Source organism: Pseudophryne corroboree, chromosome 1, assembly GCF_028390025.1.
Source record: "Pseudophryne corroboree isolate aPseCor3 chromosome 1, aPseCor3.hap2, whole genome shotgun sequence".
In the NCBI taxonomy this organism is placed as follows: Eukaryota; Metazoa; Chordata; class Amphibia; order Anura; family Myobatrachidae; genus Pseudophryne; species Pseudophryne corroboree.
In genome coordinates this window covers 515,086,219-515,112,983 of record NC_086444.1, presented here as the reverse complement: position 1 = coordinate 515,112,983, position 26,765 = coordinate 515,086,219, and the positions used below count along the sequence as shown (strand labels likewise).

Sequence of the window (26,765 nt, the reverse complement as noted above, 5' to 3'; positions counted from 1 at the left end):
GTTTTGCCCCCTGTTGCTGTAGCCTCAGTAGTTGTGCCCCCTGTTGCTGTGCCCTCAGTAGTTGTGCCCCTGCAGTTTTGCCCCCTGTTGCTGTGCCCTCAGTAGTTGTGCCCCCTGTTGCTGTGCCCTCAGTAGTTGTGCACCTGTAGTTTTGCCCCCTGTTGCTGTGCCCTCAGTAGTTGTGCCCCCTGTTGCTGTGCCCTCAGTAGTTGTGCCCCTGTAGTTTTGCCCCCTGTTACTGTGCCCTCAGTAGTTGTACCCCTGTAGTTTTGCCCCCTGTTGCTGTGTCCTCAGTAGTTGTGCCCCTGTAGTTTTGCCCCCTGTTGCTGTGCCCTCAGTAGTTGTGCCCCTGTAGTTTTGCTCCCGGTTGCTGTGCCCTCTGTAGCTGTGCCCCTGTAGTTTTGCTCCCTGTTGCTGTGCCCTCAGTAGCTGTGCCCCTGTAGTTTTGCTCCCTGTTGCTGTGCCCTCAGTAGTTGTGCCCCTGTAGTTTTTCCCCCTGTTGCTGTGCCCTCAGTAGTTGTGCCCCCTGTTGCTGTGCCCTCAGTAGTTGTGCCCCTGTAGTTTTGCCCTCTGTTACTGTGCCCTCAGTAGTTGTACCCCTGTAGTTTTGCCCCCTGTTGCTGTGTCCTCAGTAGTTGTGCCCCCTGTTGCTGTGCCCTCAGTAGTTGTGCCCCTGTAGTTTTGCCCCCTGTTGCTGTGCCCTCAGTAGTTGTGCCCCCTGTTGCTGTGCCCTCAGTAGTTGTGCCCCTGTAGTTTTGCCCCCTGTTACTGTGCCCTCAGTAGATGTACCCCTGTAGTTTTGCCCCCTGTTGCTGTGTCCTCAGTAGTTGTGCCCCTGTAGTTTTGCCCCCTGTTGCTGTGCCCTCAGTAGTTGTGCCCCTGTAGTTTTGCTCCCGGTTGCTGTGCCCTCAGTAGCTGTGCCACTGTAGTTTTGCTCCCTGTTGCTGTGCCCTCAGTAGCTGTGCCCCTGTAGTTTTGCTCCCTGTTGCTTTGCCCTCAGTAGTTGTGCCCCTGTAGTTTTTCCCCCTGTTGCTGTGCCCTCAGTAGTTGTGCCCCCTGTTGCTGTGCCCTCAGTAGTTGTGCCCCTGTAGTTTTGCCCCCTGTTACTGTGCCCTCGGTAGTTGTACCCCTGTAGTTTTGCCCCCTGTTGCTGTGTCCTCAGTAGTTGTGCCCCCTGTTGCTGTGCCCTCAGTTGTTGTGCCCCTGTAGTTTTGCCCCCTGTTACTGTGCCCTCGGTAGTTGTACCCCTGTAGTTTTGCCCCCTGTTGCTGTGTCCTCAGTAGTTGTGCCCCCTGTTGCTGTGCCCTCAGTAGTTGTGCCCCTGTAGTTTTGCTCCCTGTTGCTGTGCCCTCAGTAGTTGTGCCCCCTGTTGCTGTGCCCTCAGTAGTTGTGCCCCTGTAGTTTTGCCCCCTGTTGCTGTGCCCTCAGTAGTTGTGCCCCCTGTTGCTGTGCCCTCAGTAGTTGTGCCCCTGTAGTTATTCCCCCTGTTGCTGTGCCCTCAGTAGTTGTACCCCTGTAGTTTTGCCCCCTGTTGCTGTGCCCTCAGTAGTTGTGCCCCATGTTGCTGTGCCCTCAGTAGTTGTGCCCCCTGTTGCTGTGCCCTCAGTAGTTGTGCCCCTGTAGTTATTCCCCCTGTTGCTGTGCCCTCAGTAGTTGTACCCCTGTAGTTTTGCCCCCTGTTGCTGTGCCCTCAGTAGTTGTGCCCCATGTTGCTGTGCCCTCAGTAGTTGTGCCCCTGTAGTTATTCCCCCTGTTGCTGTGCCCTCAGTAGTTGTACCCCTGTAGTTTTGCCCCCTGTTGCTGTGCCCTCAGTAGTTGTGCCCCATGTTGCTGTGCCCTCAGTAGTTGTGCCCCTGTTGTTTTGCTCCCTGTTGCTGTGCCCTCAGTAGTTGTGACCCTGTAGTTTTTCCCCCTGTTGCTGTGCCATCAGTAGTTGTGCCCCTGTTGTTTTGCTCCCTGTTGCTGTGCCCTCAGTAGTTGTGACCCTGTAGTTTTTCCCCCTGTTGCTGTGCCCTCAGTAGTTGTGACCCTGTAGTTTTTCCCCCTGTTGCTGTGCCCTCAGTAGTTGTGCCCCTGTAGTTTTGCTCCCTGTTGCTGTGCCCTCAGTAGCTGTGCCCCTGTAGTTTTTCCCCCCTGTTGCTGTGCCCTCAGTAGTTGTGCCCATGTAGTTTTGCCCCCTTGGTGCTGTGCCCTAAGTAGCTGTGCCCTTGTAGTTTTGCTCCCTGGTGCTGTGTCCTCAGTAGTTGTGCCCCTGTAGTTTTCCCCCCTGTTGCTGTGCCCTCAGTAGTTGTGCCCCTGTAGTTTTGCTCCCTGTTGCTGTGCCCTCAGTAGCTGTGCCACTGTAGTTTTTCCCCCTGTTGCTGTGCCCTCAGTAGTTGTGCCCATGTAGTTTTGCCCCCTGTTGCTGTGCCCTAAGTAGCTGTGCCCTTGTAGTTTTCCCCCCTGTTGCTGTGCCCTCAGTAATTGTGCCGCTGTAGTTTTGCTCCCTGTTGCTGTGCCCTCAGTAGCTGTGCCCCTGTAGATTTGCTCCCTGTTGCTGTGCCCTCAGTAGTTGTGCCCCTGTCGTTTTTCCCCCTGTTGCTGTGCCCTCAATAGTTGTGCCTCTGTAGTTTTGCTCCCTGTTGCTGTGCCCTCAGTAGTTGTGACCCTGTAGTTTTCCCCCCTGTTGCTGTGCCCTCAGTAGTTGTGCCCCCTGTTGCTGTGCCCTCAGTAGTTGTGCCTCTGTAGTTTTGCCCCCTGTTGCTGTGTCGTTAGTAGTTTTGCCCCCTGTTGCTGTGCCCTCAGTAGATGTGCCCCTGTAGTTTAGACCCCTGTTGCTGTGCCCTCAGTAGTTGTGCCCCCTGTTGCTGTGCCCTCAATAGTTACATAGTTTGTGAGGTTGAAAAAAGACAATCCGTCCGTGGAGTTCAACCTATTTATGTTCTCCTACTCTATTATGTTCAGGAGTAATTTTATCTGTTGATAAAGTCGGCCGTTGTGTTGTATTCCCTCATTTTATTATAACTATGGTAAGTGATCTATCCTCCATAACCCTGTATATCCTTATCCTTTAAGAATTTATCTTGGGGCCATTCTTAAAAGTATAGACCGAGTCTGCCATTACTACTTTCTCAGGCAGGGAATTCCAAACTCGTATTGTCCTTACTGTGAAAAAATCTTTCCGCCTCTGTGTGCGGCATCTCCTCTCCTCTAATCTAAGTGGGTGTCAACGTGTTTTCTGTGCTGGCCTTAACAAAAACAGATCCCCCAAAAGCTCTGTGTATTGTCCCCTTAAATATTTAAAAATGTTGATCATGTCACCTCTTAATCTCCTCTTTTCTAGTGTGAACATGTCAAGCCTTGCAAGTCTTTCCTGGTATGCCAGCGTCTCCATCCCCTTAATTAGTTTGGTCGCCCGCCTCTGAACCTTTTCTAGTTCCAGGATATCCTTTTTGTAGTAGGGTGCCCAAAATTGTGCACAGTATTCCAGATTGGGCCTCACTAGGGCTTTATATAACGGGAGTATAACACTCTCATCCCTTGCATCAATACCCCTCTTTATGCATGCTAGTACCTTGTTTGCCTTTTTTGCCGCTATCCTACATTGGGTGCTGCTGCTAAGTTTGTTATCTATATGGACACCTAAATCTTTTTCCAGTACGGAGTCCCCTAAAATCACCCCATTAAGTATGTAGGTGTTATTTTTGTTCTTGCTACCAAGGTGCATTACCTTACACTTGTCTGTATTAAACCTCATTCTCCATTTTGCTGCCCATGATTCCAGTTTAAATAAATCGTTCTGGAGAGACTCAGCGTCTCCCTCCGAATTTATAACCTTATAGTTTGGTATCGTCTGCAAAAATTGACCCCATGCTGTCTAGGCCTTCCGCTAGATCGTTAATGAAAATGTTGAACAATAGCGGTCCGAGAATAGACCCTTGTGGCACACCACTTAGAACTTCAGTCCAATTTGAAAAAGTTCCATTTACCACAACTCGCTGCTCCCTATTATCTAAAACCAGTTACTAACCCAAGTGCATATTGTGCTCCCTAGTCCTAGTTCATGTAACTTATAGATAAGTCTCATGTGTGACACTGTGTTGAAAGCTTTAGCAAAGTCTAAAAAGATTACATCCACCGCCTTACCCTGATCAATGTTCGCACTAACTGTTTCATAAAAGCCTAGTAAGTTTATTTGAGATGATCTATCGTTCACAAATCCGTGTTGGTTCCTAATAATAATCTTTTTGGCTTCGAGGATCTTCTGTACACTATCCCTCAGAATGCTTTCTAGGACTTTCCCCACTATAGATGTAAGACTAACTGGTCTATAATTGCCTGGTTCAGCTTTACTTCCCTTTTTGAAGATTGGCACTACTTCCGCTATACGCCAGTCTTTGGGAACCATGCCTGATGTAAGTGATTCATTGAAGATTAAAAATAGAGGTCTTGCTAATTCGGAGTGTACCTCCATGAGAACCCTTGGATGAATACCGTCTGGACCAGGTGATTTATTAATCTTAATTTTTTCAATCGGTCACAGACTTCCTCCTCACTTAAATAAGCACTAAGTAGTGGGACATTATCCTTATTGGGGTTAGGCGTTAGTTCATGCATCTGGTCCTCTATTGTAAATACTGATGAGAAAAACTAATTTAATGTATCCGCTATGTCGTTATCATTTTTTATGAAGTCTCCGAGTTTGTCCTTTAAATGGCCTATACTCTCCTTCTTTAATCTTTTGCTGTTGATATATTTAAAGATTTTTTGGGGGTTTGATTTACTTTCCTTTGCAACTAGCTTTTCAGTTTCTACTTTAGCCATTCTTATTTCTTTTTTGTATATCTTGTTGCAAACCTTATAGTACTCGAATGACTTTGCCTTTCCATCTGATTTGTATTTTCTGAATGCTCGCCTTTTTCTGCATTTTTATTAAGCCACATTGGTTTGGAGTTTTTAGTCCTTTGTTTGCTGCCCAAGGGAATACATTTATGAGTAATCTCATCAATCAGTGATTTTAATGCCTCCAATTTCTCCGTAGTGTTTTTTTCTTGAAACAAAATTTCCCATTCAGTGTCCCTTATAGCTTCCCTCATCATGTCAAAGTTGGCTTTGCTGAAGTTCAGAGTCCTAGTTGAACCTATATAGGACTGCTTATGAAAATTGATATTGAATGTGACCATATTGTGGTCGCTGTTTCCTATGGGCTCCTCTACTATAATATTTGATATCAAATCCCCATTGTTTGTCAATACCAGGTCTAAGATTGCATTGTACCTAGTTGGTTCCACGATTAGTTGAAGTAAGTAGTTATCATTTAGTGTGTTTAAAAACATATTACCCCTGAATCGCTTGTCCAATTAATCTCCGTATAGTTAAAAACTCCCTTCAGTTGTGCCCCTGTAGTTTTGCCCCCTGTTGCTGTGCCCTCAGTAGCGGGGCTTAAAAAAAAATACTCACCAGCCCCGCTCCTGCCTCCTGACCACTGCTGCTGTCCTCCATCTCCGGCCGCCGCTCCTCGGATCTATGGGAGAGACATCATGACATCTCTCCCATAGCGCCACATACTGCACAGACACTAGAGGTCAATTATTACCTCTAGCGTCTGTTCCCACAAAGCCGTGCGGTGCGCGATGACGTCAGGCGCCTGGCACGGCACCGGCAGTAGAGGCTTCTGCCACGGCAACGGCGGCGGCACCCTCAGGACAGCGGCGCCCCGGGCAAAAAGCCTGCTTGCCCGTGGCAAGAGCCACAGCTGTCTGCAGTCACTGGGTGGGGGGTCCTGCCATGCTGACTGATCAGCAGAGATAGACAGCACTGCAACACTGGGGCGGAGGAAAGTTTCTATTCCCTGTCGCTGCAAACACTGTTTATCTGACTGGTTGCATCCTGTGCGACCAGGTCAGAAAAGACACTTGCTAGTATGGTCGCATCTGATGCGACCATGCCAGGAAAGTGGTTAAACAGCCATACATGCAGTGTGTTTGTCCCACTGCTTTGTTGTTTAGTTTAGCCAGCCGTTGGCCAATATTGGTGAAGAATATTGTGAGCTGTGAGGTGGTCCAAACTGAGTGAAAATGACAGGAAATTAATGTTATTGAGGTTGATAATACTGCAGGAACAAAAAGGGCCCAAATTGTGGTATTTTAGCTGTTTCATTAATTTTTGAATAAATACATAAATTACAGATCCAAATCCAAAACCAAAATACATGAGGGCGTATTTGGTAAAACCAAAACACGAAGTTAATACATATCCAAAACCAAAATACGAGGGTCAATGAGGGAACCACGTGATAAGTGAACCATGCATAAAAAGAAGTCATGGAAGTGAATTGATAACACTATTCACATCTTCAACTAGGTGGTGCTGGCATTATATGGTTTCATCACAGCCTCTCCCCACTCACTTGCAGGCTGGTAATCGGCATTCCAGGAACTTAAGTCTGGCCAGGTCCGTCTTTTCCATTGGGCTTAATAGGTGAGGCAGCGCCTCATCTGCCTATCTTTTCTGCACATCTCTGATCAAAACTGACCAAATTTTCAGGAGTATATATTGCTGCACCTTTGTATAATGCCTACATGAACCTTTGGGCTCATATATTGTGTGTAAATCTGGCTCTGGTACAAGCCAGTGCCTCCTCAGCTATTTACCTCACAGCACATCCCTAGTAGGGGCCCCAGTGCACTGCTGTGCCCAGGGACTTACACTGCCGTTAAGACGGCCCTTGTCTGGTCTCCTGACTTTCCTGGTGGGTAGGACAACTAAAGGGCTGATTCTGAAACATATGCCTATTTGGGTTGTGTAGCAGAAAGCAAACTCATACTAGTACACATTTTCCACTTATCGAGAGACAGAAGGAGTAGGGAAGGCGCAAATTTCATGCAGGCATAGTTCGGTAAGGGCATGTTTTCACAACTGGCACCCATGCAGGCCAGCAAGTCAGTCTATATACACCTGTTAGGAAATGTATCTTTGCACCTAGTATAGGGCAGTTAGAACTACACACTGAACACCATACACACTTACACTGACGACCTTGCATATATGATTACTCTTTTTCATGCATTTTTCCTGCACTTTTCATACATTTTTTTATTAAGTGTATTTCATATGTAAGAAGAGTGTTTTATGATGATTTCAATATACATCACAGGGTGGCATGATGGGATATGGTGAGTGGTTCAAGGTGAATTTAGTCAGCTCAGCCTGAAATGCACTGCCTCAGCTGCAAAATCATTCTACAACTATTTTACATTTTGTCAACTATGCTGCAGATTGTAGACATACAGGGCCGGTGCTAGAGTGTTCTACGCCCCCTGCAAACTATACATTTGCGCCCTCCCATACTTTACAAAGGGACAGCGCACATAATGCCCCCTGTAGCAGTGACGCTTATACACAACGCCCCCTGTAGCAGTGGCGCTTACACACGTAACACCCCCTGTAACAGTGATGCTTATACAAGACTCAGTGATGCTTACACACGTAACGCCCCCTGTTCCAGTGGCGCTTGAACACATAACGTCCCCTGTACCAGTGACGCTTATACACATAATGCTACCTGTAGCAGTGCCGCTTATACACACAATAAACCCTGTAGTAGTGATGCTTACACACGTAACGCCCCCTGAACCACTGACGCTTACACATGTAACGCCTCCTGTACCAGTGATGCTTACACATGTAAAGCCCCCTGTACTAGTGATGCTTGCACACATTATGCCGCACAGTCACACAAACACACTCACACACTGTACATACATTACACACATACACGGTCACACATACATATACATAGAAACTGTATATACAGACATACATACTGTATATACAGATACTGTACACACACACTTTCACTCACTCACTTGTTTTCCAGCCACTTACATAAGGAAGTCTCTGGCAGCTTATCCCCAGTTGCGGATCTTGCCACGGGCAAGCAGGACTTTTGCCCGGGGCGCCGCCTCCCAGAGGGCGCAGGGCGCCATCCGGAGGGCACCACACCAGGGCAAGATCCGCTGCTACTGTGCCCCCCGCTGCCCCTGGCCGCTGTGAAGGGAAACTAGACGCTACGCGTCTAGTTTCCCTTCGTGGAGAGGTCCTTTACTGTGCGGTGCGCGATGACGTCAGCAAGCACTGCACATTTCAGAGCGCTACAGTAGTCTGTACAGGGGGCGTAAATGACCACGCCCCCTGTATGAAGCCACACACCCTATTGCCGCCCGGGGCGCACAGAGCCCCAGAACCGGCCCTGCTTATCCCATGTTGCAGTCTGCAGCCTGGTCCCGTGTAGCCCCGCCCTTATTACCATGTAGCCCCGCCCCTTTTAGGTCCTCACACTGCACTGTAAGTGTGTGACGGGAGGGGAGAGGAGGCTTGTAGCTGCCGGCGCCGCTTCCTGTCATGGAGTGTGACAGGCGCAGCAGGCGGCAGCAGCAGGGTAGACAGGGCGGCGCAGCAGAGACATCAGCTCAGCACAGGTAGACATGTATAAGTTATTGATGTCTAATATTGATACTGATAGAGCAGTGTTCAAGGAACAGGGGTAAATTACCCCAAATGGGGTAAAAATGAAATTCCTGGGGGTAATGGACAGTCGCGCTGCCGAGACACAGCCCCGTCCAGCACTTTCCGGCTCGCGATGTGATGTGCTGATGTCACACCGCGTTCCCTCCTGCCCGCCCTGCGCTGTGCTCCTGGCCACGGTGTGACGTGCTGGCGTCACACCGCGCTCCCTCATGCCCGCCCGTCCTGCGCTGTCCTGTCCTCTTGCCCGCGGCCCACCAACCCACACACAGAACTTGAAGTGTTCTGTGGCTGATCGCTGACAGAGTTCCGCAGGATCAGACAGTGGCTCACATAACAGTGGGAAATTCCCACTGACATTACTGAGGTGAGGATGTGACCATCTGTCTCCTAAAAGTCGTGCCCCCTTCCCCCCCTCATCCATCTTTCTTACATCCAGTCTGTTTTGGGGAGAAAGTGTTAATTAACCCATTCATTGCCAAAAAATAATTGGCGAAAATAATAATAAAAATTATATATATACACAGTATCTCAGAAATGCCATATAAACAGTGATAACCAGTATATATGCACAGTTTTATATGATTTCCTTTCTTTCAAATCAAGGGGGTAACGTCGATGTATCTAAATATATTTTGGGGTAAAAGGTAAAAAAGTTCCCTGACCCCTGTGATAGAGTAAAGGTGCATACACACTGAGCGCTTTTCCCCCCTGCCCAGCGATGTCAGCGAGGGTGAGCGGCTTTCCATAGCGGCTTTCCATAGCAGGACGCTCATGGATTACACAGGTTCTATGGCAGGCTGGCTTCAAGCCTACATTTCACCTGGTTTTAATCAGCCACAGAACCTGTGTAATCCATGAGTGTTCCAGGTAAAAGGGATAATATGGTCGCCCTATTTTAGGTGCTGCAATGCCAGATTTAGGACACTCTGCTGCCCCTGCTGGCCATCTTTAGTCTATAAAAGGCAATTAAGTACAGCTGGACATCTTTTAATTAGCAGACTACTTCTGGGTGTTAGGTAAGAAGTTACATGGTAACAACACATAACTGACAGGACTTCCAAATTGCTATATCTACACCATAGCAGGGAGCTACAGAGATTTTGTTATGTGCTGGAGCAAGTGATTATAAATCTTTGTTTTTCCCCCCCAGGTGAATAATATTCTGATCTAGACCCAAACAGAACAGGACATAGGGGAACTCTAACTGTTATTCTCTTATATGTTGCTCCCTTACTGGGGGAGCATAAATTAGATTATTTTCAAGCCTACTTACAAAATATAATCTTGTGCCTTACAAAGTAGTTTTCTTGGTATGTTGCATGTCTGTTTCACCATTATCACTGAATAGGCTTACCATACTAACCTTTAACCTGGTACACACATGAATTACACAGGTTGTATGGCTGGCTGACTTTTTCTCCTGGTTTTATGCAGCTACAGAACCTGTGTAATTCTTAAGTGTCCTATTTTAAAGTGGCAGTATGGCAAGCCTATCCATGAAGCAGAGCAATACTAATAAAGGGAAAACCGTGAAGCTGTAGTTTTGTGTTTAAACATATAGGGGGGAATTCAAATGTTTGAAAAGTCAGTTGAGTGTCTGTTTCCCCCCCCCCCCCCCCCCCTGTATATTATATAGGAAAAAAAACAGACACCCAACTGACTTTTCAAACCATTGAATGTCCCCCATAAAGTATGTATTTGTTCAAAATAGGTGGTAGAGTCAATAGAAAAGCTTTTTAAAACAGAAGTAAAACACAGTATTTAGCTTTTTATTATGTCACCTGTTTGATTTTATTTTGTTTTTATCTAAACATACTGGCCAGATATGATACTTCCACCCAGAACTGAATATCATTTTGGATGGCGTTTGATAGTGTAGTGTAGCATATCATTTTGGATGGCGTTTGATAGTGTAGTGTAGCATATCATTTTGGATGGTGTTTGATAGTGTAGTGTAGCATATTATGAGAGCTTTTTACCTCGCAGCAGAGTTCCTCATTCACTTTGTTTTCTTCACTTAACATAACACACTTGATTGCACTATTCTGCCAGACTCTGACCCTGCCTTCAGCTGGCCGTGGATTGCATCATTTGTGAGGATTTGCAGGGCACCATTTTGGCAGTGGTTTGGTATTTTAGCTTAGTAGTCCTAAACCTGAAAAATGGTAGGCTGTTTTATTATGCCTTTCCTTGCATGAGAGCAATTCTGTTCACCTGGAAATAAGAAAGTGCACACTGTCGCTGAGTTATAGACCTATAAACATGTACTCCCTTCCCAAGTCATGTCTTTTAATACAGAAACGATCAGCAATGTGTGATAAAACATATATTTTTATCTCCTTATTTAGCTTCAAGACAAATATAAAAATCCATAAACTTTAATTTTTTTTTTCTCATAAAAGTACTCTTATGGTCTCCAGGTACCAATAATACCTCTGTATGTGTCTGTGCTGTGGCCTGTGGGGAGAGATACTGTATAAAGCACTAACCTATCAGCTTCTAACTCTCATTGTACAGGCTGTGTTTAACAAATGTCAGTTAAGAGCTGATTGGTTAGTTCTTTATTCTCTCTCCATGCTTTGATAAATACCCTCCTGTATGCTTGATGAAAGAAAAAAACCCAACAACTTATGGGAACATTTTTGCTCTCCTACATGTTTTTTCTCTTCATAAATACAGTACAATACTACCACTTTTTTGGGAAAACTTGTAACAGCAGTTGTATACTCTACTGTACCAAGCCTGAGTTTAGAAGGCACTTACGGCTTGATTCTGATTTGGGAATAAAGTATGAAGTAGTAAGTAACTGTGCACCTGGACAAACCATGTTGCACTACAAGGGTTGCACTGCAAATACAAACCTTTATTTTGGCATGTGGGGTAAATACTGGCTGTTTTGGCATGTAGCCCACAAATACTGGGCATCTGCCATCTCTCTGCACATTTTAAATCTGCCCCAGCTGCAGTGCAACATGGTTTTACACAGGTGCAAAGTAACTTAATACTTGCCTACTCTCCTAGTTCCTACAGGAGACACCTGATTTTTCAGGTAGTCCCCCGGAAGAGTGGGCACCGCTCCTGCATTCTTCCTAGTGAAGTAGGGAGATAAATAAAGTAAATCGGTGGTCCCTGCGGAGGGGGTTGACCCTAATGATGCAATTATATGCTAATTGTGTCATTTTATCCCCACCCCATGCAGATTTGCCACAATTGAGGCATTTTCCCTGAGAGGGGGCAGGGCCTAATGATGCAATTAGCCTGGTCCCACCCCTTTGCTGCCCACCTACTTCTCCTCTCCGGACATTTCCTGGAGAGGAAAACATGACAGTTGGTAAGTTTGAGTAACTTGCTTTTTCGAACTTTATTCCCAAATCGTCATTATGCTCTTATAGCACTCGTATCAATGGGGATAATTGTTAAAAGGCACTTGGAAGCCAAACAAAAGTTTGCTGTCCTTTTCCGAAGTGCACTAGAAAAAGAAGCTACAATCTGAGTGCTTGCCATGTTTCCTTTACACCAGTTTTCTTAAAAATCCCTAATGTCTGTGATAGGCATTATAAACACTATTCGTACAAACCATGACTGAAAATATACCCGCATGTTAATCCTGTAATTTCTTGTTATATTTGCTGTAGTTAATAATTGCTGCTGATGTTACCACTGACTTACTGTTTCACTGTCCTTGTAGGTTGCGAATCCATCTCTTCAACTGTGCTCCACTGCAACCTTTCCACTCCAGTCATGCTGTCTAATTTACTTAGGGCCTTGACCAACTACTCTGCCTGGAACATAAGCATTGTGGAGATGGACCAGAAGCGCATGGGAGAAAGGTGGTGGTTCACTGAAAATAACTATGCACTGAAGACTGGCATCATCACTGCATTGGGGTGTCTCATTATACTGGGGAACCTGTTTGTAATGCTAGTCATCGCCTCATCAGTTTCTGGCTGGTCGTGCAACAGTCGCTACATCCTGATCTCCTTGACTGGCACAGATGTCACATTGGCCTTGGTTGTGGTACCGCTCAATCTGTATGGAAGCCTCGTTTTGGAGCCAGGTGATGACAATGAAGATTCCGCTGTTGGAGCTTACTGTCATATAGTGGCTTACCTCAACTCCTCAGTATTTGCCTCTTCCATCTACTCTCTGGCCACCATCAGTCTGGAGCGCTATGTGGCTGTATTCTTTCCCTTGCACTATAACAGAGTGATGAGCCGCCGCCGGGTCAAGTTATTAATAGCAGCAGCCTGGTTGTTGCCACCTATCTTCTTACTTCCTATTTCCATTCCTGGTGGTAAAATAATCCATGTCTATTTTTCTCGGGCCTCTCTCATCTGTAACCCAGACTATGCCAGCAATATGGTTTACTCTCTCCTGCTCACTACCGTCATCTTTTTCCCTTGCTCTGCTATAGTCACATTTGCCAACGTACGACTGTGGCTGGTTGCAAGGAAGCAGAGCAGGCGTATGAGCGTGAGCCTCTCTGGCAGAAACCAGAATTTGGGTGTCACCACAGTGTGTGAGAATGTAACTGGGAGCAAGCTAGTTGGCATAAGTAAGAACCTATGTACCACCAAAGGACCGCGTAGGAGCGATGCTGCTTCTAGGGTATTGATTCCTGTGGTCTGCGTCTTCTACACGTGTTGGGCACCGTGCATGGTCACTATTCTGTATAACGGTAAGACACAAACCTCTTTCTTGTAGTGCCATTACAATATATTGTAAAGTCCATTATTACTGCATTACCTTTATAATGAATGAAACTGCAACTTAATCTCTACAAAAGTTGGTGAAAATTTTAATTTCTCTGCATGGGTCCACAGGATTATCCACAGGATAACATTGGGATATTGTCGAGCGACAGCGAAAATGGCACCAACACAGTCCCGAGCTTTCTGGCCTCCCAGGATGCATTGGGGCCTCCACTATATAGTCCCGCCCACTGACTCAGTCAGATCAGTTTTTTGCTTGGTGCGGCAGGAAGCCGCATGGTCACAGGGCTGCTGTGAGAGCAGCCTCAAGCTTTTATTATTTTGTTTTTATAGACTTACTACTATATTGCTTTTTAAAGCGACTTCTCTTAACAGCGTCTTAAACGCATACTAGAAAGAGTCGCTCCAACAACTCCCCACCGGGTCGCAACAACGCTTACCTTCGGGTATCAGTGCTGTCTCGACGGGCGTCTGTGTCGGATGTTCTAGCAGGTCCAGCAGACGTAACCAGGCTGTGGCCGGAGCATGGGGAGACGGTGAGTCTATGGACTTCCTCTTACTAGAGGGGTCAGGAGGAAACAGCTACACTGATTTGGTGGAGACTACAAACAGTGTGTTGATGCGCCGAACATCTAGAGTGTGACAGCGCTACGCTCCGGGGATCATAGGCGCCAGGACTAGGAGAGGCCGCGATCCTGGGAGTTTAAGTCAACAGGGGGATTCAGATGCTCTCCTGGCCGCCCCTCCTCCGAGTTCATGGCCAGTTCCCGTGTGTCTCTCGTTTCATGAACTAAATGACCTCACTTCCGGCTCAGATGCTACCACGAGGGTACTCGGTTGTAGCTTAGATGCTGCGGTTGTGTACACTGGATAAACCCGCCCAGACCGAGTCGCAGGCCTTAGCGTCTGCATACACGTGGAAGTCGCTCAGCGTCCGTGTCCGTTATCAGTTATCAAGAGCGGCAGTGTACACCAGTAGCGTCTGAATCCACTCAGCGTCTTACGAGCGTATTTGCTTGGATATGGAAGTGTGGGGAGTCTCCCTGTATCCCGCTCTCCGGAGGCAGGGTATACAGTACTAAAAATTCTCTCTACTTCTTAGTATGCATTGTTCATTTTTGTACCTATTGCATAGGAGACCTGTATATTACTGTGTTTTCTGCATGTTATGTTGAAAAAAGAACCAGTTAAAACAGAAGTACAATTTTCCTACTTATGTATAAGTTGTTATGGAGGTTGTATTCTCATATGACAATGTCTAATGCTTTAACATGTGACTGACTGCTAGTATGTGTGCTGACTTTTCTGTGTAATGTCAGTCCTGTTCTGACCCTCAAATCATGTGCACTGTAGTCAGATTGATCTCTCCTCTATATATTGACATATAGGGTGACTTTCAGTCACACATTGTGTAGTCAATAAACAGATTAATACCATGTCTGTGAGCGGCAAAAGTGATGAGAATTTATGAAGCACTCCCACAGCCCTAACATGCTTATCTTGTAAGTCAGGGGTAATTGATATGAATCAATTGGTCACTTATGAGGGTTTGTGTGCAAACTGTTTCGCTTTTCAGCGAAGTAAAAAAATAAGATTTTACTCACCGGTAAATCTATTTCTCGTAGTCCGTAGTGGATGCTGGGAACTCCGTAAGGACCATGGGGAATAGCGGCTCCGCAGGAGACTGGGCACAACTAACTAAAGAAAGCTTTAGGACTACCTGGTGTGTGCACTGGCTCCTCCCCCTATGACCCTCCTTCAGACCTCAGTTAGGATACTGTGCCCGGAAGAGCTGACACAATTAGGAAGGATTTTGAATCCCGGGTAAGACTCATACCAGCCACACCAATCACACCGTATAACTCATGATACTATACCCAGTTAACAGTATGAATAATAACTGCGCCTCTCAACAGATGGCTCAACAATAACCCTTTAGTTAAACCATAACTATCTACAAGTATTGCAGACAATCCGCACTTGGGACGGGCGCCCAGCATCCACTACGGACTACGAGAAATAGATTTACCGGTGAGTAAATTCTTATTTTCTCTGACGTCCTAGTGGATGCTGGGAACTCCGTAAGGACCATGGGGATTATACCAAAGCTCCCAAACGGGCGGGAGAGTGCGGATGACTCTGCAGCACCGAATGAGCAAACTCACGGTCCTCCTCAGCCAGGGTATCAAACTTGTATACTTTTGCAAAAATGTTTAAACCCGACCAAGTAACAGCTCGGCAAAGTTGTAAAGCCGAGACCCCTCGGGCAGCCGCCCAAGAAGAGCTCCTTTCCTCGTGGAATGGGCTTTTACAGATTTAGGGTGCGGCAGTCCAGCCGCAGAATGTGCAAGTTGAATCGTGCTACAGATCCAGCGAGCAATAGTCTGCTTAGAAGCAGGAGCACCCAGCGTGTTGGGTGCATACAGGATAAATAGCGAGTCAGTTTTCCTGACTCCAGCCGTCCTGGAAGCATATATTTTCCAGGCCCTGACTACGTCCAGTAACTTGGAGTCCTCCAAGTCCCACGTAGCCGCAGGCACCACAATAGGTTGGTTCACCTGAAAAGCTGATACCACCTTAGGAAGGAATTGGGAACGAGTCCTCAATTCCGCCCTATCCATATGAAAATCAGATAAGGGCTTTTGGATGACAAAAACCGCCAATTCTGATACACGCTTGGCCGACGCCAAGGCAAACAGCATGACCACTTTCCACGTGAGGTATTTTAGCTCTACGGATTTAAGTGGCTCAACCCAATGCGGCTTCAGGAAATCCAACACCACGTTGAGATCCCACGGTGCCACTAGAGGCACAAACGGGGGCTGAATATGCAGCACTCCCTTAACCAAAGTCTGAACTTCAGGCAGTGAAGCCAGTTCTTCTTGGAAGAAAACGTACAGAGCCGAAATCTGGACCTTAACGTAACCCAATTTTAGGCCCGTAGTCACTCCTGACTGTAGGAAGTGCAGAAATCGACCCAGTTGAATTTCCTCCGTTGGGGCCTTCCTGGCCTCACACCAAGCAACATATTTTTGCCATATGTGGTGATAATATTTTGCGATCACATCTTTCCTAGCCTTAATCAGCGTAGGAATGACTTCAGCCGGAATGCCTTTTCCTTTAGGATCCGGTGTTAAACCGCCATGCCGTCCAACACAGCCGTGGTAAGTCTTGGAACAGGCAGGGCCCCTGCTGTAGCAGGTCCTGTCTGAGCGGCAGAGGCCATGGGTCCTCTGAGATCATTTCTTGAAGTTCCGGGTACCAAGCTCTTCTTGGCCAATCCGGAACCACGAGTATAGTTCTTACTCCTCTCCTTCTTAGTATTCTCAATACCCTGGGTATGAGAGGCAAAGGAAGGAACACATACACCGATTGGTACACCCACGGTGTTACCAGAGCGTCTACAGCTATCGCCTGAAGGTTCCTTGACCTGGCGCAATATCTTTTTAGCTTTTTGTTGAGGCGGGACGCCATCATGTCCACCTGTGGCCTTTCCCAATGGTGTACAATCATTTTGAAGACTTCTGGATGAAGTCCCCACTCTCCCGGGTGGAGGTCGTGCCTGCTGAGAAAGTCTGCTTCCCAGTTGTCCACTCCGGGAATGAACACTGCTGACAGTGCTAATACATGATTTTCCGCCCATCGGAAAATCCTTGTGGCTTCTGCCATCACCATCCTGCTTCTTGTGCCGCCCTGCTGGTTTACATGGGCGACCGCCGTGATGTTGTCTGACTGGATCAGCACCGGCTGGTGTTGAAGCAGGGGTCTAGCCTGACTTAGGGCATTGTGAATGGCCCTTAGTCCCAGAATATTTATGTGTAGGGAAGTCTCCTGACTTGACCATAGTCCTTGGAAGTTTCTTCCCTGTGTGACTGCCCCCCCAGCCTCGAAGGCTGGCATCTGTGGTCACCAGGACCCAGTCCTGTATGCCGAATCTGCGGCCCTCTATAAGATGAGCACTCTGCAGCCACCACAACCAGCGACACCCTGGCCCATGGAGACAGGGTTATCAGCCGATGCATCTGAAGATGCGACCCGGACCACTTGTCCAACAGATCCCACTGGAAGATCCTTGCACGGAACCTACCCAATGGAATTTCTTCGTAAGAAGTTACCATCTTTCCCAGGACTCGCGTGCATTGATGCACCGACACCTGTATTTGTATTAGGAGGTCTCTGACTAGAGATGACAACTCCTTGGCCTTCTCCTCCGGGAGAAACCCTTTTTCCTGTTCTGTGTCCAGAACCATACCCAGGAACAGTAGACGCGTCGTAGGAACCAGCTGCGACTTTGGACTATTCAGAATCCAGCCGTGCTGTTGTAGCACTTCCCGAGATAGTGCTACTCCGACGAACAACTGCTCCCTGGACCTCGCCTTTATAAGGAGATCGTCCAAGTACGGGATAAGTATAACTCCCTTTTTTTGAAGGAGTAACATCATTTCGGCCATTACCTTGGTAAATACCCTCGGTGCCGGGGACAGACCAACGGCAACGTCTGGAATTGGTAATGACAGTCCTGTACCACAATTTTGAGGTACTCCTGGTGAGGAGGGTAAATGGGGACATGCAGGTAAGCATCCTTGATGTCCAGTGATACCATGTAATCCCCTTTGTCCAGGCTTGCAATAACCGCCCTGAGCGATTCCATTTTGAACTTGAACCTTCGTATATAAGTGTTCAAGGATTTCAATTTTAGAATGGGTCTCACCGAACCGTCTGGTTTCGGTACCACAACATTGTGGAATAGTAACCCCGGCCATGTTGAAGGAGGGGTACCGTGATTATCACCTGCTGGAAGTACAGCTTATGAATTGCCGCCAGTACTACCTCTCCACGAGGGCAGCAAGCAAGGCTGATTTGAGGTAACGGCGAGGGGGAGTGGCCCCGAAACTCCAGCTTGTATCCCTGTGATACTACTTGCAGAACCCAGGGATCCACCTGTGAGCGAGCCCACTGGTCGCTGAAGTTCCCGAGACGCACCCCCACCGCACCTGGCTTCACCTGTGGAGCCCCAGCATCATGCGGTGGACTCAGAGGAAGGAGGGGAAGATTTTTGATCCTGGGAACTGGCTGTCTGGTGCAGCTTTTTCCCTCTTCCCTTGTCTCTGTGCAGAAAGGAAGCGCCTTTAACACGCTTGCTGTTCTGAAGCCGAAAGGACTGTACCTTTATAATACGGTGCTTTCTTAGGCTGTGAGGAAAACTTGAGGTAAATTTTTTCCTTCCCAGCTGTTGCTGTGGATACGAGGTCCCAGAGACCATCCCCAAACAATACCTCACCCTTAAAAGGCAGAATCTTCATGTGCCTTCTAAAGTCAGCATCGCCTGTCCACTGCCGGGTCCCTAATACCCTCCTGGCAGAATGGACATTGCAATAATTCTGGATGCCAGCCGGCAAGTATCCCTCTGTGCATCCCTCATATATAAGACGACATCTTTAATATGCTCTATGGTTAGCAAATAGTATCCCTGTCCTGACAGGGTAATAGACCACGCTGCAGCAGCACTATCCATGCTGAGGCAATTGTAGGTCTCAGTATAGTACCTGAGTGTGTATATACAGACTTCAGGATAGCCTCCTGCTTTTTATCAGCAGGTTCCTTCAAAGTGGCTGTATTCTAAGACGGCAGTGCCACCTTTTTTGACAAACGTGTGAGCGCCTTATCCACCCTAGGGGATATCTCCCAACATGACCTATCCTCTGGCGGGAAAAGGTACGCCATCAGTAACTTTTTAGAAATTACCAGTTTCTTATCGGGGGAACCCACGCTTCTTCACACACTTCATTCACTCATCTGATGGGGGAACAAAACACTGTCTGCTTTTTCTCCCCAAACATAAAACCCCTTTTTTGTGGTACCTGGGTTAATGTCAGAAATGTGTAACACATTTTTCATTGCCGAGATCATGCAACGGATGTTCCTAGTGGATTGTGTATATGTCTCAACCTCGTCGACACTGGAGTCAGATTCCGTGTCGACATCTGTGTCTGCCATCTGAGGTAGCGGGCGTTTTTGAGCCCCTGATGGCCTTTGAGACGCCTGGGCAGGCGCGGGCTGAGAAGCCGGCTGTCCCACAGCTGTTACGTCATCCAGCCTTTTATGTAAGGAGTTGACACTGTCGGTTAATACCTTCCACCTATCCATCCACTCTGGTGTCGGCCCCACAGGGGGCGACATCACATTTATCGGCATCTGCTCCGCCTCCACATAAGCCTCCTCATCAACCATGTCGACACAGCCGTATCGACACACCGCACACACACAGGGAATGCTCTGACTGAGGACAGGACCCCACAAAGTCCTTTGGGGAGACAGAGAGAGAGTATGCCGGCACACACCAGAGCGCTATATAATGCAGGGATTTACACTACCCACAGTGATTTTTCCCTTATAGCTGCTATAATACACAGATTTGCGCCTAAATTTAGTGCCCCCCCTCTCTTTTTAACCCTTTGAGCTTGAAAACTACAGGGGAGAGCCTGGGGAGCTGTCTTCCAGCTGCACTGTGAAGAGAAAATGGCGCCAGTGTGCTGAGGGAGATAGCCCCGCCCCTTTTTCGGCGGACTTTCTCCCGGTTTTTATGGATCTCTGGCAGGGGTATTTTTCACATATATAGCCTCTAGGACTATATATTGTGATTAATTTGCCAGCCAAGGTGTTAATATTGCTGCTCAGGGCGCCCCCCCCCAGCACCCTGCACCCATCAGTGACCGGAGTGTGAGGTGTGCATGAGGAGCAATGGCGCACAGCTGCAGTGCTGTGCGCTACCTTGTTGAAGACCGAAGTCTTCTGCCGCCGATTTTCAGGACCATCTTCGTGCTTCTGGCTCTGTAAGGGGGACGGCGGCGCTGCTCCGGGACCGAACGATCGAGGTCGGGTCCTGTGTTCGATCCCTCTGGAGCTAATGGTGTCCAGTAGCCTAAGAAGCCCAAACTATCTCCAGTCAGGTAGGTTCGCTTCTTCTCCCCTTAGTCCCTCGTAGCAGTGAGTCTGTTGCCAGCAGATCTCACTGAAAATAAAAAACCTAAAATATACTTTCTTTTCTAGGAGCTCAGGAGAGCCCCTAGTGTGCATCCAGCTCATCCGGGCACAAGATTCTGAGGTCTGGAGGAGGGTCATAGGGGGAGGAGCCAGTGCTCACCAGGTAGTCCTAAAGCTTTCTTTAGTTGTGCCCAGTCTCCTGCGGAGCCGCTTTTCCCCATGGTCCTTATGGAGTTCCCAGCATCCACTAGGACGTCGGAGAAACAGGAATTGGTTCAACCACCAACAGAGCCACCATGGAATATGTTCGCAAAGACTCTATCTTCAATAGCGGACAAGTTAACTACAGTAGCACCACCTCAAGGGTTAGATTACACTATGAACCCATACATGCAGCTCCCTTCCTACGGCTTGGTTCCAGTAGCCTCTACAAGCAACCAAGAGACAGTCAAGACTAAGACAGATACGTCTATGTGGCAGACTACACAAGATGACACATCGGACGATGAGACAATAGATTCGACTCCGTATGATGATCAGTCGCAGAGTTTTAGTTCAGATGATGTAGCTGAACTTATTAATGCTGTGAAGGCTGTTCTCTCGTTGGAAGAGCCAGCCAAGACAGTGTTAAAAGCTAAAGCACCTGTATTTAAACGAACAAAGTCAGTGAAAGCAGAATTCCCAGCGTCAGATGAGCTGACGGAAATGATGGATGAGTCTTGGGCAGCGCCCAGTAAAAAGTATAAGATTCCTAAGAGATGGGATTCTTATTATCCATTTCCAGCTGTGGATTGTTCGAAAAGGGAAGTTCCTCTAAAAGTAGATGCACATGTTCTGCGACTCGTGCATAAATCTGCTTTACCACTGTCATCTACCTCACTAAATGATGTCACAGACAGAAGGGTAGATAGCCTTTTGAAAAATATTTTTTCTCTAGTAGGAGCAGTGGTAAGACCTGCTATGGCTTCGGCCTGGGTAGCAAAGGCTATGGGCGAATGGATAGAGGAACTAGAGAACAGCATCCCTTCTCCTACTGGGGAGCAAGAGGATCGTTTTTGCCGTTTAAGACAATCTGCCCAGTATTTGGAAGAAGCAGCAATTGATGTAGGTACAGTTGCTTCTAAAGCTTCACCCTTGACAGTAGTCGCTCGCAGAGCAATTTGGCTACGTACCTGGAAGGCAGATGCGGTATCCAAGAAAGAATTGGAAGCATTGCCTTTTGTCGGTACAGGTTGAGTATCCTTTATCCAAAATGCTTGGGACAAGGGGAATTTTGGATATGGGATTTTTCCGTATTTTGGAATAATTGCATACCATAATGAGATATCATGGTGATGGGACCTAAATCTAAGCTCAGAATGCATTTGTTACATATACACCTTATACACACAGCCTGATTTTAGCCAATATTTTTTATAACTTTGTGCATTAAACAAAGTTTGTGTACATTGAGCCATCAAAAAACAAAGGTTTCACTATCTCACTCTCACTCAAAAAAGTCCGTATTTCGGAATATTTGGATATGGGATACTCAACCTGTAATATATTATTTGGGAAAACCTTTATCGGATATCCTAGAATCAGAGGCTGAATCGAAAAAGGTCAGATTTCCAGCTACCTATAACCCTAAGTCCAAGGGTTTAAAATTTCACTCTTTTCGTTGGCAAAGCGAAAGCAAAAGAGGAGCCTAAACAACCCCGGTTTAAATCCAGGGGTAGGAAGCAGTGGGCTAGCAAAAAGCCAGCTTCCAAACCTGAACAGAAACCCTCAGCCTGAAGAGACGGGCCTCCGCCTGGAGGATTCCAGGGTTGGGGGCCGACTCCTTCAATTTGCACACATATGGCAACAGTCAACAGACAGATGCCTGGGTGCAGAAGGTAGTATCTCAGGGTTATGGGTTCCCATTCAGGAGGCAGCCTCCTCAAAGATTTTTTTGCACCAGCCCATCTCGTATAGAGTCGAAGGCCAATGCCCTGCAAGAAGCAGTCCAAAAATTACTGCAGTCAGGTGTGATTGTCCCAGTACCTCCATCACAAAAGGGACAGGGGTTTTACTCCAATCTATTTCTAATCCAGAAACCAAATTGGTCATATCGACCAATTCTAAATCTGAAAATGTTGAACAAATACATATGGATCCCGAAGTTCCACATGGAGACGCTACGCTCCATAATGTTGGCTATGGAACCGGGAGATTACATGGTATCACTGGATGTACGGGATGCTTACCTACATGTGCCTATAGCACTATCACATCAGTGTTACCTCAGGTTTGCCATCCTCCAGGAGCATTTCCAGTTCCAAGCTCTGCCTTTCGGGCTAGCTACAGCACCCAGGGTGTTTACCAAGATCATGGTGGTTATGGCAGCTTGTCTGCGCAAACAAGGGATAAGAATATTCCCATACCTCGATGACCCGTTAATCTTAGAACAGTCGCAAGATTTACTGTTGAGCCGTCTTCAACAGACGATAGTTTGTTTACAGAGACACGGGTGGCTCATAAATTGGGAGAAGTCGTCTCTGAATCCGTCACAGCGGATGGTTCATTTGGGGGCCATATTGGATTCAGGCCTACAGATAGTTCTCTTACCAGAGAAAAAGATAGTCAAAGTGCAGGTCATGGCTCAGGAAGCGTTGCAAGCCCAGACAATGTCAGTCCATGCAGCAATGCGACTGTTGGGTCTGATGGTATCAACCTTTGACATGGGGGAATATGCGCAATTCCACTCCAGACCATTGCAGTACCTTATTCTGACCAAATGGAACGGAAATCATCAGACGATAAAGAAGCAGATGATAAAGATTCCAGTAAATGTAAAAAGGTCTCTAGCGTGGTGGCTACGGACAGACCATTTAAACAAGGGGAGACCCTTTTGTATAAAATAGTGGCAAGTCCTGACAGATGCCAGCCTGCAAGGCTGGGGGGCGGTACTCTGAAGCCTATGGTTCCAGGGAAAATGGACCGCAAGGGAAAGTCACCTGCCGATAAATCTGTTGGAGGTAAGGGCCGTTTACTTGGCTCTAGTTCAGGCAAAGGACAATCTACAAGGAAGACCAGTCCAGATCTGCTCAGACAATGCAACGGCAGTAGCATATCTCAATCATCAAGGAGGAACTCACAGCAGGAGTCTGATGGAGGAAGTAACTCCCATTCTAAAATGGACAGAACTCCATCTCTCGGCATTGTCAGCAGTATCTGTCCCGGGTGTACTAAATTGGGAAACGGATTTTCTCAGTCTGCACACCATACAGGAAACCAAATGGGCACTACACCCAGAAGTGTTTCAGACACTGGTGAACAGATGGGGTCTACCGGAGATGGACCTTATGGCGTCTCGTCTAAACAACAAAGTTCGAGGTACGGATCAAGAACAAGGGACCCAGGAGCGGTCCTGGTAGACGCACTGTCAGTAGAATGGAGGTTTCAGCTGGCATCTCTGTTCCCTCCAATATCTCTGTTACCCAGAGAGAGTAGTGAGAAAGATAAAACAGGCAAATGGAGCAATTATTCTAATAGCTCCAGCTTGGCCAAGAAGGCATTGGTACACAGATCTGTTGAGAATGTCCATGGAAGCACCGATACTGCTCCCTCAACGTCCAGATCTGCTAATGCAGGGTCCTTGTTGTCACAGTCATCTGGATCGCCTATCTTTGACGGCGTGGCTGTTGAAACCTCTATCCTAGAGGCTAAAGGATTTTCGAAACAAGTAATCCAAACTATGCTAAGAGCAAGAAAGCCTTCTTCGGCCCGTGTGTATCATAGAATATGGCAAGCCTATATTCACTGGTGTACTGGAAAAAATTTCAATCCAAGATCTTTTAAAGTAGCTAGGATTTTGGATTTCCTTCAGGCAGGATTGGATAAAGGGTTGAAAGTTGCTTCCTTGAGGGTTCAAGTCTCAGCGTTAACTGTATGGTTTCAGCAGAAGATTGCTGATTTACAGGATGTACGTACATTTTTTTCAAGGAGTAGTACATATTCAACCTCCATTTGTTCTTCCTGCAGCTCCCTGGGATTTGAATTTAGTTCTTAAATTTCTCCAGGGTCCTCTGTTTGAACCACTTGAGAGAGCAGATCTGAAGTGGTTAACGGTTAAAGTTCTTTTTTTACTGGCAATGGCGTCAGCCAGAAGAGTGTCAGATTTAGGAGCATTGTCATGTAAGTCTCCTTTCATAAGTTTTTTTTTCCAGACAGAGCAATTCTCAGAACGAGATCTAGTTATCTTCCAAAGGTGGTATCAAAGTTTCACCTGAATGAAGAGATTGTAGTCCCAGCTTTTCAGGTATCTGGACTATCTGCGGGAGAAGCGTCGCTGGACGTGGTCCAAGCTTTAAGAATCTACATAGATCGTACTAGGGCCATCAGGAAAACAGATTCTCTCTTCATCCTCTACGGATTCCATAGGAGGTTGGCCTGATAGTAAACAGACGCTGGCGAGATGGCTCCGAATGGTAATATCAGAAGCTTATTCTCATGCAGATCTCCCTATTCCGGCTAATGTCTCTGCACACTCTACACGTAAGGTAGGTCCTTCTTGGGCAGCACAACAGGGTGCTTCAGCAGAACAGATATGTAGGGCAGCCACATGGTCTTCCATAAACACATTCATCAGACATTATGCCTTGGATACTTTTGCCTCTCATGATGCAGACTTCGGGCGAAAGGTCCACAGGTATCCACAGGGATCCCACCCTGACGCATCTGATTTGAGGATCTAGACCATCGCTAAAACCTCTTCCTTCTTGTATGGAAGGGTGTGCATGTGTGTTCTTATCGCCTAAACAGGTCTCTGCCAGATGTTCCTGCCTAAATTCGCTGTGGAAAGAACTGATCTGACTGAGTCAGTGGGCGGGACTATATAGTGGAGGCCCCAATGCATCCTGGGAGGCCAGAAAGCTCGTGACCGTGTTGGTGCCATTTTCGCTGTCGCTCGACAATATCCCAATGTTATCCTGTGGATACCTGTGGACATAAGAGAAATCACGTTATCAACGGTAAGTTCTTACCATAATGTATATATTAATCTGCTTTTGTAGAAATTAAGGGATAATTAATAGACTATTTATAATGAAAATATCACTGCTATGTACTAAATGAAACGCGCAGGGACAGTGGTTATCGCTACTCTAATGGATCTTCCAATCCCTCTCCTGGTTTGTCATCCCAGGATAGTACAAACCAGTGGGGCCAACCTCCAAAAAGCTTCATTTTTTTTTGGAGTTTGGTACATAGGGGTTAGATCGTAGTGTCCATTGATAATAATGGGGACTGTGATCTGGAACGCTAATGAACCTTCTGCAGGAAATTTTTGTGACCTCTTTTGCATTAGGCTATTAGTACACAGCACTAATACATACAATTATGCGTAAACTCTAGTTTCTGCATAATTATATGAAAAACGGTCTTGATAATTAGGCTCTTAAATATTTTTGTAAAACTATTAAAAAATGTAACATTGTAGATTATGTATTTAGTGTATTTGCTATTGCATGTACTTAAAGGTCTTTTTCATTCAGGATACTGGAGTTCCTTATGCATACAATATGGAAAGCATAGTTTTGTAATCCATAGATAACCTAAGCTAATGCCATGGGGCTTTACTGCACCCACTACAAAATAGAGGGGTAAATGGGGTCCAAACTATGTATGTTCCTTAGGGCCCCATGAAGTCTTAAGGCCCATACACACTAGGCGACATTGGCCTAAAAATCGTTCCTTTTGTCCATTTTGAACAATTCTGAGGTCAGTCGCCCAGTGTGTATGGACTAGCGATGATGCACGCGCTCCTGCATCATCACCAGCGAGGTGGGCCGTCGGCTGGTTTTACCAGCATGTTTGCAGATGAGGAATAATTTTCTAGCCATCATCGCTCAGTGTGTACTGCCGCGAGTGATGATGGCTGGCAGATGAACCATCTTCCCGGCGGACCTGCCCTGCTCTCTCCCCAAGTCCCACCTGCTCTGGTGCCACAGTCCCGCCTGCTCCCTCCAGCTCATGACCGCACAGACAGACGCAGTGGCATGCTTCCTCTACAGCAGTGAAGTGAGTTGCTGCATGAAATTGTGACCCTGGGTTATATACATTGCTGCCATAGGCCAGCAATGTATATACCACTGGCCACCAATGTTTATTTAATGCTTTTTTTTATTTAAGCCAGTAATATATACATTGCTGGCACAGACCAGCAATGTATATACACTGCTCAAAAAAATAAAGGAAACCCTAAAATAACACATCCTAGATCTGAATGAATGAAATATTCTTATTAAATACTTTGTTCTTTACATAGCTGAATGTGCTGACAACAAAATCACACAAAAATTATCAATGGAAATCACATTTATTAACCCATGGAGGTCTGGATTTGGAGCCACACAAAATTAAAGTGGAAAAACACACTACAGGCTGATCCAACTTTGATGTAATGTCCTTAAAACAAGTCAAAATGAGGCTCAGTAGTGTGTGTGGCCTCCACGTGCCTGTATGACCTCCCTACAACACCTGGGCATGCTCCTGATGAGGTGGCGGATGGTCTCCTGAGGGATCTCCTCCCAGACCTGG

The 26,765-nt window shown here is 46.8% G+C and overlaps 1 protein-coding gene across 3 annotated transcripts in view; it reads left to right on the top strand.

Annotated features, from left to right (window-relative positions):
• The first annotated feature begins 9,426 nt into the window (after positions 1–9,426).
• Positions 9,427–26,765, top strand: part of LOC134896534 (D(4) dopamine receptor-like) — a 52,006-nt gene continuing 34,667 nt past the window's right edge. Inside the window, exons 1-2 of one of the 3 annotated variants that reach the window (XM_063913926.1) lie at positions 9,427–9,524; positions 12,197–13,186. In XM_063913926.1, coding sequence (XP_063769996.1) covers positions 12,250–13,186 — 937 coding nt within the window. In that variant the 5' untranslated portion in view covers positions 9,427–9,524; positions 12,197–12,249. The other 2 variants (XM_063913927.1, XM_063913925.1) reach the window with 2 other exon arrangements.